Raw genomic sequence first — 17,329 nt, 5'->3', positions numbered from 1 at the left:
TTAATTTCATTCCAGCGCTGTGAATAATTCAATTCTGCACGTTTCATTAGCTACAAAATCAAAGTACAAAGTTTAGGATAACAGAGAAATGTTTATATAGCTACGGTTGAAATTTATGCGTGCGGTGTTATTGATTTTTTTCTCTTTTTGTACTTCGTGTGTTTGAAAAGTGTTTGATGAACCTAATTACAACATTTCAAGAATCGCCCACAGTGCTCTCATTTTCCTCGGAAGCGGAGAAGTCGCACACGCGGCGCGTGCACGTCGTGCATACAAATTGTGCCTTTCTTTGCGCACTGAGGTGTAATAAGTGGTAACACGACAGCTTAAATAACCAACGCATTCTTGGACAATTCACATGCAAACAAATTAGAGTACTTCTTCATTTACCTACAGCACACTTGATTAAAATAATGCTGGTGGTGTTTAAGTAATTTTTAAACTAAAATTAAATGCAGTTTTGCTAGTTTTGTGAAATTTAACGTAATAATAATTATAAAACTGTATTTGATTTTTCCATGATCAAAAAATAGCAAAATTTAATGGAATACGAGTTTCCAAGATGGAAATTTGCAATAATTAACGTTTTTCGGTGTTTTCTGATTTCAAATGCCCATAACTTTAAAAGGAATAGCGGATCTGTACCTCTAAAGTTTCTTTTTAATTAAAAATTATATATCAGTAGCAAAAATCCCTGCGGAACAATTTATACGGCAGTAATATTTCCCATACCGCAATAATTCCTTTCATGGAGAAATAGAAATAGAAACAAGATGTAAAAGAAGTGGAAGTGACCGTTAATGTAAATTTTAATTGCGTTTTTTAGCAGACCTACAAATCTCAAAACTGCATCCTTAATTTAATCAACCATTTTCGCTAAAAACTGACAATTCAATAACATATATCTTAAATGTTGGTCATATTAAAGTGTGAAGAGCATACTTACTAATTATTTATCTTTGTAAGTAGACAAAACACAAGTAGATACGTGCAGCACACTTTTGGGCTGACATTAAAGTAGGCAAAGTGCAGCTGCCGGGTCAATGCAGTGACCTCCTTCAAGGTCAGCTCTTCGCCAGCGGCGCGGTTTCCTTTTTGTCATCCATCCATCGACGGCGTCTAATGCGGCACACTCGCTGCCCGCCAGCATTCGAAAATCTCGACGAAAAAAGCGCGAGCGTTTTGAAGCAATGGAAATTTATGATTGTGTTCAGCGTCGCCATGCATGCACACAACGTATCGATTAGGCCCGATAGACGATAGTTGCGTGCGGTGCGCATCTAGAGTCGATAAATTGCACGCACACGCACGCTGGCTGCGAGGAAGATCCCAAGAAGATAAAACTATGTCGGTCGTGAAAAGTAAATTTCTCCTTTCTCGCGATGGTGCCGATCGGGCACAGCGCTGAGGTCGCGTTTGAAGTGCTGAATGTAAAATGCACAATGCACAATTATATTTAGATGCATTTAATTGTTTTCTTTGCGCAAAACCAAAGATGTAATTAAGGTTTTCATTACATTTGTAGCAAGAAGAGCTCATTACATGCACGTTTGTACATTTTCTCTTTCGACGGTTTGTTTACGCTTTGCGGATATGTATTGTCACAATGTGCAAATGAGGTTTATAGGATGAACATAATCGTGACGATTACACATCATAAACCACAATAAGGACTACATCTTATAAATATAATGAATCGTTTTACTAGAATTGCACTATAACAGCTCGTAAATTCATGGAAGTGTGAATTGACTCTTTATAAAATAAAATATTATAATATAAAATGCTGCACCTTAAAATTTTATTAGTTATCGATATTAATATCAATATTTAATAAAAAAAATTTAAATTGACTGATCTATTTTCAATCTATTGCAACATTTATTCACAATCTTCGAATAGAAAATCGATGCATGTGCGCTTTGTGTAAATTCTGAGGTGAAGATTTAACGAATAGCTCGCTGGGTAATTCTCCGATGAATAAAATGATAAATTACATTGAATAATGAATAATAATACATATCCGAAGGTGCGCGCGCTCTGGCGGTAATACAATATAAATCTATATAATATCGAATATTCAGCACTCTCGGTCAAATTACGGCGCACTCTCTTTCCTTTCTACCTCGTCTTGACTCTTGAGGCAGGCAGGCAGGATAAAGCTTCCGTGAGAGCCTCCTTCTTCATCTCCTCTTTTACGTTTAGTCTTACTATTTACGACGCCCTAGTATTAATTCTTTTTAGTCTAAATTACGTACTAAACGGAAAACACTGACGTATATGAAAAAAACTTTACCTGTGGTTTTTTTCAAGTTTAAATTGAGAGTGATTTAAAATGAAAGTAAGGTAGCCATAAAAATACCCACTAGATATTTGCTGAAATTGCGTAATTACACGGTTGATTAAAAGTAAACAGCCGTTAAAACAATGCAGATGGACAGCGCTGAGCGAAAAGCTTTTGTACCTTATAACTTTTTCGCTGTCGTTGCACCAAAATAACTGTTTGCCAAGTTAACGTCGAACATTAAATTGGACCGAATACATAAAGAAATTAATTAAAACTTAAGAGTGCAAGAAGCGTTCGACGTGGCGAGCGCTCGTAAACTTTAAAATCTTGACATTTTCCGTTCATAAAAAATGCTGAGCCCCAAAAAATGAAACAATAAAATTTATAAAATATTAATTAAATTTAAATTGTTGAGTTATTTAATTATTTAGAATGACGCAGTAAAATATAAATATTCAGTAATAATATTTTAATATTTAATTAAATTCCTCATTATTATCAATAATACATTTTTTTTGTTTGGATGCATTTGATACAAGTAAGTTACATCCGTGTTTAGTTTATAATTATTGTAACTCATACCATAAATGACAATAATTTAATCAAATGTTTAAAATTCTCAATTCATCTATACCTACATACAAATATTAAACATTATCGATCAATCTCATAGAATTAATGTAAATCATTAATAAATCTGTGCTTGACATGATGGTTTCGGATGATTTACAATTTGTTTTAAGCATTTCAATTAATATATACTTTTTGAAGGATGGAACCGTGTGTTTTGTAGTTTCCAATTAGCCTCAGTTAATATTTATGTTTCCATGCGAGTGCGGCGCTAATCAAATTTATTAGTGCATTGCGGACATCCATACTGATATCTGCAAATTTAAATAGGCTTTTATCACCGATGCGCGCCGGAAAATTGCATTTCTAATTTGATTTTGCGCCGCGCCTCACCTCAGCACGCGACACGCATTCATTTAAACGTGCAAAAAATACCAATTAGGTATAATTAAAATGTGCGTAATGAAATTCGAACTAAAAAAATTCCATTCGCATTCGCAAATTATTAATATTTGAAACAATTTGCAATAGTATATTCAAATTGTAAACACATAACATTTTTCATTACATTCCTCGTACAACGGGCCGAAAAAAAATACACCAAACACCATTTTCTCCCCGTCGTTGAAAACAATAACACATTAGTTTGTTTCTCTGACTGTTTGTTTTACTTTTAATTTCATTATTATAAATACATTACATTTAGGGGCGTTGTGAAACAATTATATTGCGATTTTTTAAAATTTATTCCGGGTACGTGTTTAGGGTGTTTTATATGATGGATAAGTGTACATATCTACATGAAGTACATTCAACACGCTAGACTACACCAATCAAACGAAGTTTCACTTCAGTATGATCAAGTAAATGATTAAAAATCACGCTTATTGCGTGATGCAGCACCTGAACACACTAACTGCTATACAATGTATGTTGGGTTGCATACAGTGCGTGTCAGGTTGCCTAGGGTCACCGTGAACTATTACCCGTTTCGCCCGAACGATGTGTTACTTAAGACTGTTTGTCAACAACAAGAAGCATTCGGTAAAAATTTCGAAAAGAAAGGCACAGCGAATCAAAAACGCTATCTGTTATCCAGCTGATTGTTTGTCATTATTAATGATTTATTGATGAGTGTGGTTTTGATTTGCATTCATGTTTGACGCATCGAAAAGATTAGAGCTAACATTGACTAATTAACGCTTTCACTACAGCTTGATTAATTTATTATATGCATTTAGTGGTTTTGGGTGGAACTAGTATTGACGTGTATTATGTTTTTTGGGGAACACGGTACGGCACGATGAGCATATTCGATTATTTATCTGTAAGTGTAGATAAAGTTGCATATGTGATGCAATATACATCAATGCGTGCCGACTACAAGGTTGGTTATGCGAAAAACAACGGTATAAATATATTAAAACGCTAAAACTCCAATAAACTCACAAACAATAACGCAATTTCTGATTTAAACCGTTCTTTCTCTTGCTATTACAAGCAGCACTGGGAAATATTTACGAAAGCAGCCCCTATTTGCATAAGAAAAGTGTTATTTTGATTATAAATGGTTAAAAAGGCACGAAACATAATGTTGGTGTGATTACTCCTCGTCTCGGCACGGATATTACTTGTACGGGAGAAATTCGGAGATTTTTGACAGTTACTTAAACACGCATAACATATGAATTAACCCCTAGATACTTTTCAACGAGATCTTATCATTATGAAACCATTTTGTTTGGTTTCACCTGTATATGTGTATTAGACAAACACGTAGACACCTAGTTGAGGAGTTGAGGGTCTTGTTTGTTTACATGTTTACAATATTCATATTATTATTATTTATGCCACGTTAAGAAAATATAAATCGAAATTACATCGAATTGCTGGGTGCGTCGTTTTCATCAAAATGGCACCGCGCACTCGCAATGGACCCACCTTTGTATATATTAATATTTTGTCATTATGTGTATATAAGTGTCATAAGTTTCATTTTTTTGCATTTTCATCTTATGTACATAATACGCCTTCAATGTAAACACAAGTGGGTGAAATGCATGTCATAATAAAATGTTTAATTTTAAAAGAAATGAGAAGATAATAGAAGGTTTCACTACGATTCGTAAACGTTTGGTTTAAAATTTATTTATCAAATTGCAAATACGTAAAAAATGCAATTCGCTCGTTTGCCATCTACTGCGCGTGCGTACTTTACTAGACGCAATAATTGTCAAAATGTCAAACTTGCCTAGAACGCTTCAACTAAATTCGAACGATTTATTTAGTTAATTTTACTCATTTTGTTTCAATTCCTCCTAAGTCTTCTCAGCTAAGAATAAATTTCATTCATTTTTCTTGTTTGTATGATTTAATTAATTCACTCGTCTTAAAGCTCATTTATAATAATACTATATGTACGTTCGATTTTCGCACTAAAAATCACTACACGTCAATTCATCAAAACGCATTTGGTGTTTGGTTTTCATCTTTTGGTATGTTTGGTTATATCCATTATTAATCAATGAGTTGAAACTATCCGAGGAGGGTTTCCGTCTTCGTTACTTAATAAATTGGTCTAAAATCTAAACTAATCGCTTACTTTCGTCATTTGCCTACTCAAATATATCATATCGTCGGGTACAAATTGGTATAAATATGTTAATATATCGGAGCGATATGTTATCATTAAATATACTTAAGGAGTGAAAAAAGTGCGTTAATGTGTCCACTAAAATAAAATCATGACTAGCTTATTTGTGAGTGTTAATGTGTGTCTGTGTAAGTGTGTTTTCTGGAAGAGACTTTGTCATCACCTTTACGCAGCACTTAAAGCACGTGCAGATTCTCGCAGGACTTGGACTTACTATCGCGCGCCCACACCTTCCCCAGCAGACTTTTCACCTTCAAGCTGGCGGAGGTACGTGAGCCGCGGTACTTCTTCGGCGTGTTGGGCGCGCTGCCCGTCGGCGTTGCCGCGCCCGAGGTGCCGGTGGATTTGTTCCGATTGTGATTGCGTTTGGAGGAGCTGCGCTTGCGGAACAAGTCGCGCGATCTCTCGGGATTCTCCAGCTTGAGGCGTATCTGCGTGAGGATGCCGACCAGCAGCTCGTCCACGTTGTGATTGATGCCGACAGATGTCTCGATGTACTTGCAGTCGTACGAGGTCGCCATCGATTTTCCCTCTGCGCGAAAATGGAAACACAAAAGCAGACACACATTAAAAATGTTAATACAATTATCTTCATACTTTTATCTAGAAAATAACGGATGCTATTATATTAATATACATGTAAAGCCAGTGGCGGGTCAGAGATGTAGATTTTAATTAGGCCAGAGTACGGCTAACAATCGCATTAGAATCATTAGTCGAAGGGCTTGTGTGTGGCCTGGTTGTTACGATGAAAGGACTCGGAGGGTGATCCCGGCTAAGTGTATGCATTAATCGGTTATGAGGTCAACGTGGCCTGGAGGCTCCAAACGCAGTTTACGCACGTTCTTTAGTTTAGAAGGTCCTTTCATCGCCTTCTCACGTTCGTCTTTACACATTTCGCGCATTAAACACACATTTTCGTAATAACACGCACGCCACCAGTTCATATACCACATGTTATCACAAAATAAAAATAATAGAAAAAAAGTTAGGTTAAAATGTCAAGCGTTGTCTGATATAACCTCAATTTTTCTCTATTAATCCACTAAAAATGCTCTAAAAATAATTTGAAATAATGTAGACGTATAAATATAACTTATACAATGTTATTATTGTTGATTGCTCCTGGGAAAACGTTTGAATAGCAAGTTTCCACCCGTTTGTAGCCGTCGGTGGAAACGTGGGTTCATTGTCCTGTCAGTCGTGCGCGGCGCAGCGCTCGCGGTCGAAAGCTGAACCAGCAGCAAAGTGACGCGTCCGGCGGCAATGCGGCGAAGAAAAACGCGAATCGATTGCGATCCGTGCTCAGTTCGCGATTGTCGACTCCTTCGGCGCGTCGCCAAATCCGATCATGGAAGTCGCGGCACACAATAAAACGCAATAAAACTTTGCTTATTTGGCTGTATCGCATCGTTAGCAAATACGCGCGCGCTTCCATTGAATGGCAGCTAAATCTGCTCCTCGTCGAAGCCAGTTATTTCTTCCTTTAACTTGATTCCTTCTGCGACCTTTAACTTTTACGCTGCGCTTAAATAAGAGCAGGGTGGAGGAAAAGCAGATGGCAAAGAGAAAGAAGCGCTGAGATTGGAAATTTTTGCGCCGAAACAAATTGACAAACAGGATAAACTAGTATATTCGAATCTATACGCGCATTAGATGGCGGAGTTCGCAAAGTTTCGCGAGCCAAATTACGCGATCCGCTCAGCGTCGGCGAACGACGTTGCAGTTCATTTGCTTGATTAATTCTCATTGGATTTCCTCTTTTTCAATTTTATCCTTTTCCAGCTTTCCGCCCAAGATCCACGTATATCATCCTGATTTAATTTTAATATTCATTAAATTCTTTCTTTTTATTCTCTTTTTCAATAATAAAAAATATTTTTCAAAGAATTTTCAATTCAAAAGTCATTCATTTTGCTTGTTTGTCAAGATCTGGAGATTAAAGTGCGTTTACTCCTTAACACCACACTTAATACATTCCGTATTCAAGTCACAAACATTTCGATCTGAACGCACTGATTCCCATTTACAGCTTTTTCTGCTCACGTCCGCAAATCATCAAGAAGCCAAAGCAAAGAAGATCTTTCAGCGACCCTCCAAAAATCAGCAAAAAGTAAGCGCAGGAGAAAAGTTAAAAACGCCGAAAATAATTCCAATGAATAGAACGTTCCGGGCCTATACTTGTAAAGATCTTAAAATTCCATTATGCCGATGAACTGGAAGCCTTAGGACCTGCACGAGATGAACGTCATAAAGAAGCGAAACGTTTTTATTAAAGAAACGTAACGAAGAGCAAAAAAAAACGCACATAAACTTCCAAATCTTGGCGTCCGCCGAAAAATATCACGCTCTAGTCGAGTACCTCTACCTTCGTTCGTATTTTCGCACGAACAACCAAGGAACAAACGCAAATTTAACGCGAGGCGCCGGATTCTTGGCAGATTGAATTGTCGTCACGTCTGGCGTTTAAATTAGGTTCGCGGACGCCGGCACGTAATGGAATGTAATTTCATAGGTTATTATTTTTTCTTAATAGTCCATCGAGTCGAGCACGATCGTATAATCGTGTTGACGAGAGCATTCAGATAATTCACATTAAGTGCCTCTTTAAAAATCATCCATAAAAATAATGAAATAAGAAAACTAAGTAAGATTTTGTTATACAAACTTGACAAGGATTAAAAATGTTCGTGTGACCATATTTTTTATTTAAAAAGTTCGGTTAGACGACACTCATGTTGCCTTTTGTTAACTTTTTCATTTGCAGTTTTATTTTTGGCCGGCGTCTTTTTCTTTCCCGATTTTTGAATTTTATGCTTAGCTTTTTGAATTGACTTTACACTTGGCTTTTTCTCTTGATCTTTCTTTCTGCAAACATCACACAACGTCACTAATGAATCGAAAAACTCAATTTCGTCACGGTCGCGCGTTCCTGTCAAACGTTGCTTCGAAGTTTTCCGCCGCATACTTCTCCGCGGTCCGGCTGGAATATTTGCCGGTTTCTTTACTTTCTTAGTTAATTTTCGAGCATTATGTCCACGTCCTTTTCTCAATTTGCCCATTTGTTGCACGGGGCGTCCATCCGGATGCTTAACCGGTGGTTCAACCTCCTTTTTCTGAGACTCCACACGTCTTTTTTTCGGTTTGTTATTAGGAATCGCGTGCCACGTGGGTTTAGCTGGCTCTGGTTGCACATCAGCTGATGATTCACCACTCTCCAGTTCACCAAGTGAACTGACGGACGAGGAAATACGTTTTGTCAGCAAATGCTCATCGTCTTTAATGTCATGCCATAATCGTATAGCCTTTTTGGTGGTTGCGAGTAAATTACGGTTGCTTTGCCGGGAATTCACGTAACATTTTAAAAAATCGAGAAAACTTTTATTCATTTTGATTCATACTACTTGAAAATTTATTTAAAAAATATATTTTTGGTCCGAACTTGTTATGATCACCGAAAATTTTGAAACCTTTCAAAAAATATGTCACTCAGGTTTGTTATTATAATAAATAAAATCAAATTGCTTTGAATTTAAAACAAAAATCAATTTTTACCAAATATTTAAAGAAAACTCTGAAGAAAACTTATTTTTCCAATTAGGATGGGTATTTCAAATAAAAAGAAAAACTTTTTGTCTAAAAGTAGGTCACACTCAATAAGTCAAACCAAAGAAGGAAGTTTTAAGTCTTTTCCGGTTAATTCCAAAGTGCCAATTTACTTCTTTTTACGTTGACGTTCAGAAGATACTTATACGCTTGTTAAACATCAAAAAATTAAATTTTCCATGAATTTGAATACAGTACATTCCGATTCAAACCTTGATGTAAACTCCTAGAAACCCCGATTACCTTTGATACAATACAATGCAAATGCAGCTAGTTAAACTCAAATTATTGGAATGTTCCTCGCTTCCCAATCCACTTAGCCTGCTTGTTAATGCATTGTGCATTAATGAAATACAGACATTGCGCAAAACACTTAATCTCCAAGATAATAGCAAAAAGCTTTGTGTATTGCACCAGATATACAATAATAAATTAGCTCGAAATACCTTCAGTGCTGACAGCGCGCGATCTCACCAAATCCGCTTTGTTTGAAACCAAGATAACCGCCTTTGTACTGATGGTATCCAGCGTCCAGAGAGTTTGCAGAATCATCTCGGCGCAGCTCAGACTGGAACGGTCCGCACAGGAGAATACGACGCAATAGGCGTGCGGATCTGTGTACTTTTTGATGCAATTCTGCGGCTGTAAACAAACAATCCAATTTCCACAACTACATATAAACAATTTCGCTGCCTGTCTGTCTATTCGTCCATTTATCTACATCACTTTTTTTATTTCGGTGAAGTTGTAGTGTTGTACTTACAGTTAAGTCTGCCGTGGCGAAATCGATGAACACCAACTCGGACTCTTCGCCTGCCAGCAGCACGGACACGGTCTTCTCGCCACTGTCGTCGTCTATAATATAAAATGAGAGGGTGAATAATTAAACGCGACAAATTAAGGTCTCGTTTTCGGGTGTGAGCTGAACAGCTGAATGTTGCCAAAGTATCAAGAATTAAACGCGCGCGCGATGTTGTCCTTAATTTTCGTGCACACTGACGCGAAATACACCCTCTACACCTTTGTCGATTGTAAATTAAGTTTTGCTCATAACGACGTTATCCCACGCTCGGTTTTCAGCGCGGACGGCCGAGACTGATTCGTTTACGAATTATATTTCCGTTTGCGCTGATTGAATGCGAAATGAATAGACCAAATTTAGGCATAAATAGAATTAATACTAAATCTCTACAAAACATAATATTTCGACCCAAAACATGCGTTTTTATTTATTTTTTTATGTTAGAATGAATTATGTAATCAGTTGAAGTTGAAGGTCTTTTTGTGTTTGCAATTCAAACAAGACGAATCATGATAAAGATAGAACTTATGACTGCACATAATTCTCGACGCAAAGTGGAAACAATTTTGCCGATCCATCAAAACTCCGGGCGCGTCTTCGAGTAAGTTTACGCCGTAAAAAGTACATCGTGCGCCCGCGCGCTCGCTTGATTACATTGCTGGCAAATTGCGAAACTTGTGATAAATATGACCATCTGGCATGGATTTAGGACGTAATGAGTATTGGCCGCGGCGCGTTTTCGTGCATGTTTACCACTCATAAAATTATGTGCACGGGGGGCGCTTGTTTGTCGATGGTAATTGAATTGTAATTGCACAAAGGGTGGACTTGTTATCATCGCGTCACGTCATCGCTCGATGTGTTAATTACATCAAATAAATTAATTTTTTTTAAGTGGCAATGCATTTAATGTGAATTTCTTTGAAAAAATTTAAAAATTGAGAAATAATACGACTCTTGCATATTTAAACATTGAACAATCAAATCAAAATTATGTATACACGATGAATTCGCGTGCGAGCCGATTTAAATGAGTAAACATTAACGAGTACGCCGGAAATTCTAATTTCAATACGGACTGGCTAGCGATGATGCAGGTTTTTGTTGAGCTAGCAATTTGCATATGCAGATGCGATTTGAGTGCATCCCACAACGGATGCTCACAGAGTGCTGATGCCTCACGCCCTGCCGCGCCTCGTCATCATGCATAAATACATACGTAAATCGCTTTGCTGGCTTCCTTCCTTCCGGGGTTGCAACTTGCAACCATCGCTCGGTTTGCTCAACTTATGAAAATTGTGTGTGTGTGTTGTCAAACGCTCACTGCGTAATTACGCGCTCGTTCGCACGTCTTCATGTAAGTCTAATGTAATTTAGCAACACCGCCGGCTTTGTAAAGCTGTTTTACTTTCACGCCAGTGAAATTGATACAAATATTTATGTATGTGTGTGTGAGCGTGCATTATTAATTAGTAAATAAACGTATCCATGTTTACCTATGCTCGTGTCATATGCGTGCAGATACTCGGAAGTCATAAATTGTGACACCAGGGAGGACTTGCCCACGGCGGGCCGCCCAACATCAGGACACGGTAGGGCATCGGGCCGGGGCGCTCGTCGACGATTCCCGAGATGATGCTAGACTGCAGTTGGCTGATGTGCGTGCCGAGTTTGCTGTCGAGACCACCGGCAGTTGTTCGGTACTGCAAAACATTAATTATTAATTCAATTAGCTATAAACAAGTAGGATCTATATTGTACATAATGTCCAACTGTCAAAAAGTTCATTACATAATAATAAAAACATTTTGCAACGTGAAATTATTCATTATCTACTAAAATCGTACACATTTTCGTAAAATAAAATGAAATTAACACTTTTGCTGCGTATATGCTGCTAATCGCGAATATTATCCGCAAAATAAAAACCATGTCAGTAGGTCAGAAGGTATTCTTAGACCATGCCTAGCAGACTATGAAATGCTTCATCAAACCAGCAGTGGAAGAATTTCGGCTATAATTCTACTCTTAGGCACTCGGCGCAATAATGAAATGTCAAATGCGATGGAAAATGTTAATGGTCTGGTGCTGAGGTCGAGGTGGCGCCCCCTGCTATGTGCCGTGACACAGAAACCGAATTAGCAGAAAAAGTACATCTCCCTTCGTGGAAAACGAAACAAAACAGGCGCAAAAAATTGAAGGCAAAGTGTGTGATACTTTCAGGCAATCAGAAAACCTATGATCGTAAAAGAGGATAAATTACACGTTTTTAAAATGGGAATGTAAAGCATTGACCTAGCAATATTTAAGAAGGGATTGGATTTTGGGACGAAATGGAACTGAAGCACTTAATTGAATTACCCAAATTTTTTGTCAGCCAATAAAGTTGCGAATAAATTGGTTTGTCTGCACGTATAGAACAAATTTGAACTTGAAAGAAATTTTTTATATTGTTTAATTATATACTTGAATAAGCCACGTGCCGCAATATTTTATGCATTATTAATTTTTGTAAGTAGGTACTTAATTATATGTAAATATTAAAATGAGAGTATAAATTTTTTATGCGTTTTAATTAATCCTAAAAAAAATACTGTTGTCTCCATTTAAATAAAAACCTAACCATAATTGGCAAACCCTGATATGGCTGCTTGAAATTTATTTTTAGGTTATAACCTATTGCTAAAAAGTCAATAAAACTGTTGAGTGCACCGTGGGAAATAAATCCTTGCACTTTTAAAGCCATTTTCCGTGAAATGTAATCTCACCTGATTCATTCAGCGTAATTCCTAAATACATCAAATCTAAATTAAACCGCCTTTAGATTTTATGTTTTCTTCTTTGAAAACTAACATAGCTTGAAGTAAAAACGAAGAATTCAAGGTTCAGGTGATGTAAAAATAAAGATCAAAGCAAAGTTGCCTCCAAGAAAGTATAAATAATGTACATGCATTCATGTGTCTGACAAAAACACACTTAGGTTACAATCCACCCTCAGGTCTCACACCCCATATACATAAATAAAATGGATTCATTTTTCATGAACAAATCGCGCAAGGAATCAACTTGGGCACTGGTTGCAGTAAAGTCTGATATCTTACGGTCTGAGTTTTTCACTTTTCGCACGCCGTATTTTGATCGTGTCGCGCTGAGGTCGACGAGTCTCACCCGGATTTAGCCACATTTTCCAAAGCCACCCCACACGAGTCTACCAGAAATATCGGAAAACCGTTCGTCACCGAGGGTGGATGATGTTGCTGGGCAGAGTTTCACGCGCGCACTGAATCGGAGGCATCGCCGTTCGAGTTCGTCAGCACCAGCATCCCGCCGATTGTCTGTGTCATCCGGCGTATCGGCGGGTTGCCGCTTCCCCAGCTACACAAGACAGCCATTACGCCCATGATGCGACCTATCTGCCCATCTAGCTGATAAACATACCGCATTCCCACCACCGGACGAATAAGAACGTAGGCAACCCTTTTATCAAGAACAGGTTTTAAGAGGACCAGGGATTAAATAAATCAGGAGTTTATCCGCACACCCGGTAGGTGTGGGTATGTGTGGAAACCTATGTTTATGCCGATATTGAATATCTGGATATTCAGTGGGACACACCGTAATCGGATCATCATAGTCCATCGGTCCGCATCAATCAACGGATTAAAACGGGAGACTGGGTAAAATGTGTTTACAAGGGTATGAGTGCCGTCCTGCATTCTGATTCGTTTGCGTTCGCACCGCCATTGTTTTATTTATGCATGCGGGTAAGAACATCTATATCGCTTCTTTCTCTATCTGGGTAACTAGGTAAGTACTCAAACCTGTTCGTGGCGTGGAAGCGACTAGAAGAATTATGTCACGCGACGAGATGAAATAAGCTTTTAGACAATTTTGACAATGGGCGGTATTCAATTCACAACGCTCTGGTCGCACACAATTGCACACGCATCTATTGTTGACATTAAGTGTTAACATTTACCAGCAAATGGCGACACCGCAACACCAACCGCACGAATGGCGAATGGCGTCTCGTGACGTTGGTTGCCCACAACCCTAGATTCGAGACGTAGGTGGGAGTCCTTTAAATGTCATCAGCGATACTGATTGTAGACGAAAACTAACTTAACCATACTAATAATTTGGTAATATTAATTCATAACTGAAAACAGTCGGTATAAACAACTGTTGAATTCGATTGGGGTTACACCTCACACTCGATTGCAGCCCGAGAGTTATTTATAAATTCCACCCGGTTGGGTGTACCCTATTCATGCATTCTCTGGATGACAGTTGACAGGTTTGTGTGAATACACAATACCAACTAGGACAATATACATTTAAAACAATAGTCATACCCTGCGGTAGAAGAAAAAAATGTTTGCACTAACCTCGAATTACTGGAAGCGACCGAATTGTTTGATCTCGATCTGCGACTCTTCAGGCTGTCGCCCCGATTGACAACGCCTTTGCCAGTGATGGAAAAGTGCCGCAATCGGTAATACTCCTCTTCGACGCCGGTGTTGGGCATTGAAGCGACCCGGGAGCGCTGCTGTGGAAGACATAGGTAGTTGGGACGGCCCGAGGACCTTCCCGGCGTCTTGACGGATTGCGATCGGTTGTGATGTGGGCTGCCATACCTGCGGTCACGAACACACAAACAAAACATTTTTTATTCACCAGGAAGACAACTCGCGACCGATTGAAGTCGTCGACTGGGTGATATGATATTGCGACTCGGTGCGAATCACCTCATCATCAAAGTATTTATTTTAGGATTAAGCCGAATAAGAAATCGAGGAAATGAAATGAAATGAAAGAAATGCGCACGAATTTAGAGAAATAAAGATTAAAGATTTCACCGGGGATAAAAATATCCATGGATGAATGAACTCTACGTTTGTCTTTTTTTTAAGTCATGAATAAAAAAATTACCTCATTTCAAAATCGTGGATTTCCTCCAGCGTTAAATTGTTTGCAACGTCCAGTAATTGCTTGACGCTATCTTCTTTCTGTTTCTTGCTGGTTTTGCTATGAACCTCGACGTTGGAGACAAATTCACTGCCGTTTTTCAACAGTATTGTAGCAACGTTTGCATTGTCTACACTCAGGGAAGGTTGTTGCACCACAATTGTCGCCTGTGGTACTTTGCGTCCACCGCCACCACCGCTGACCACATGCATAGATGAATTCTCCATTGGGTTCGTCGTAACATTAATCGGCGATCCGCCGACTGCGTCCAGCTGCGCCCCGACTTCTCGTAAACATTTATTGAGGCATACACTGCCTCTCTTTTCCAATACGATAGCCGGCACAAAAAGGCAATCGTCATCCGCTGAGGGTTCATTGAAGAAATCAACGCGTAAATCTGGCAACGGTGGAGTTTCACGCGATTCTCGTGAATCTCTTGATTTTTCTTTGTATTTTGCAATGTGCTGTTCGTCGTAGACGAATTTGTCAGTTTTGAATTTGTTGGGTGAGTGGTGGTGTTTGCGGGTGGAACGCTTACGCCTTGGAGAGGTGGACTTTGGAAGGGATTCAGGCGGAGGCGGAGTTTGATCACTAGCAAGTTCTATTTTGTCTAAGTCTCCTTGTGCTGCTTTGTAACTGTTTCGACGACGGCCTTCTACTCTCATTGCATCTAATTGCTCCTCCATCAGAGAGTCAACTGTTTTTTGTGCGCTTGGAGCATCACCAGTGATGTCTGAGTTCGTGGGTGTTCGGTTTTCTCCATCGGAGGGTACAAGCTGCCCGGTGGGCGAAGTCATATCAAAGGTGAATTTTGTCTCCGCCAACTTGGCCGTCGGAGGCGTGTTTTGTTTCGCCGTGGGTGGAGTTTTAGGTGATACCAGTGTAGGTTGCATAACCTCAACTGCATGTTGTGATGTCGTTGCTGGCTCGCTAGCGTAGATATCAAGAGATTCGTTCATGTCCAAACTATCTTCGGTAATCTCACCGTCGGTGGCCGTCATGGTTGTCACAATGGTATTAGCACTATCTGTGCTAGTGTTAATCGTGTTTTCCGATGTTGTGCTGGATCCCATGACCACCACCTTAGGCACGCCCTGCCCAGTTTGATGCGAGCCGCCTCCGCCTCCGGTGCTGGCATTACTCTTGTTGCTCTTGGTGGTGCCGCGTCCCGTTTTGAAATTCAGCCGCCGCAGCGCCGACGTGGCAGTGCTGATGAGGTCCTCGGAGGGTCGGGGAGATTTTGGGCCCGACTGCGAGTTCACTGTCATCCTGGATGTTGGTTGCTGCTGGTTGTGGTGGTGCTGGTGTTGGTGCTGAGATTGGTGCTGTTTATGATGGTTATGTTTGGGACTGTTTGGGTTGCCTACGCCAGCTGCAATCTACAACAGGAGAACAACAAATGTAATCATCTAATGTTTCACAATAAATTATTCTCCCTGAGGCGCATGGTAAACACACTACAATCAAAGACCACAGTTTAATATAACTTTAGTTTATTAACTTTACGCCATTACTGCCATTAACGCTGTTTACGTATAATTATAATTAATAGCAGTTTTCATTGTTTTCGGCAGTGAGTGGTGATTGGAGTGACGGCACCAAGAACAACAAATCTCTACTGCGCATTTTGTCTTGAAGTGTGTTGTGTGCCAGATAAGAAATTCGTTTTCTTCAATGTCAAAAACGTCAAATATTTATTTTTCCGCTGTTTCTATCTGTAATATAATATATTCGGGATAAAATAAATAAAATATGAAATTTGTGGGAATTTACAAGAAATCCCTTCAGTAAAGATGTTGAAACCCGTGAAATAAGTCGGTCTGAAGCAGTGATTTCCGTATTATTTCAGAACCAAGCTCTTGGATGTTTACGGTGTGCTGGTTTCTGGTATCATTGTCCTTCGCTGGCCTTTGTGCACCCTTCGAAACACCGAAAAGCATGGCGTCTACGCACGCATACACAAGACAGAATAAAAACAGGAAACGAACAAAGAAAATAAGGAAAAGACGGAAATAAGCACCGTGTCCGAATTCGCTCGGCACCAATTTTTCACATGTGCGCTCATTGTTTGACATATACATTCGAGTACAAAGAAGTACCAAAAGTAAGCAACACATAAAGTCACAACTTGAAGTGTTTGACATTTTTAAGACTCACGAAACACCAAAACCAGGCCCAATAATTTAGTTATGCAAATCAGCGCATAAAAGTTTAAATTATCACAAATCTTTTTCACATATACTTTATGATTAGACCAACGTAAACTCAGCATAATTTAAATTTAAAACTTTTCATTAATCTCTGTTCGTGCTTTCGCTGCACGCTCATTTCAAGAGCAAATATCTGCGTTGGTAAATTTAAGCAAAGAAAGTAAATTCTAATTTTACGCGCCCACGTCGAGCCTCGCATGAAAATAAATCTCGACTTGTACGATTTGCTTTTC

General features: G+C 39.0%; 1 protein-coding gene across 1 annotated transcript in view; it reads right to left on the bottom strand.

Moving 5' to 3' along the window:
* Positions 1-2,749: 2,749 nt before the first annotated feature.
* LOC135798518 (uncharacterized) overlaps positions 2,750-17,329 on the bottom strand; it is a 28,303-nt gene continuing 13,723 nt past the window's right edge. Inside the window, 8 exon segments of the mRNA XM_065311378.1 lie at positions 2,750-6,042; positions 9,563-9,758; positions 9,880-9,971; positions 11,415-11,486; positions 11,489-11,530; positions 11,533-11,621; positions 14,307-14,555; positions 14,851-16,265. Coding sequence (XP_065167450.1) covers positions 5,687-6,042; positions 9,563-9,758; positions 9,880-9,971; positions 11,415-11,486; positions 11,489-11,530; positions 11,533-11,621; positions 14,307-14,555; positions 14,851-16,154 — 2,400 coding nt within the window. The 5' untranslated portion in view covers positions 16,155-16,265 and the 3' untranslated portion in view covers positions 2,750-5,686.

This window comes from Atheta coriaria, unplaced genomic scaffold (assembly GCF_025399875.1).
Source record: "Atheta coriaria isolate IRGN ID8LTWV9N9 unplaced genomic scaffold, Caltech_Dcor_3.1 hic_scaffold_9_pilon, whole genome shotgun sequence".
In the NCBI taxonomy this organism is placed as follows: Eukaryota; Metazoa; Arthropoda; class Insecta; order Coleoptera; family Staphylinidae; genus Dalotia; species Dalotia coriaria.
Note: the sequence above shows the minus strand (reverse complement) of the source record. Positions and strands in the feature narration are given on the sequence as shown.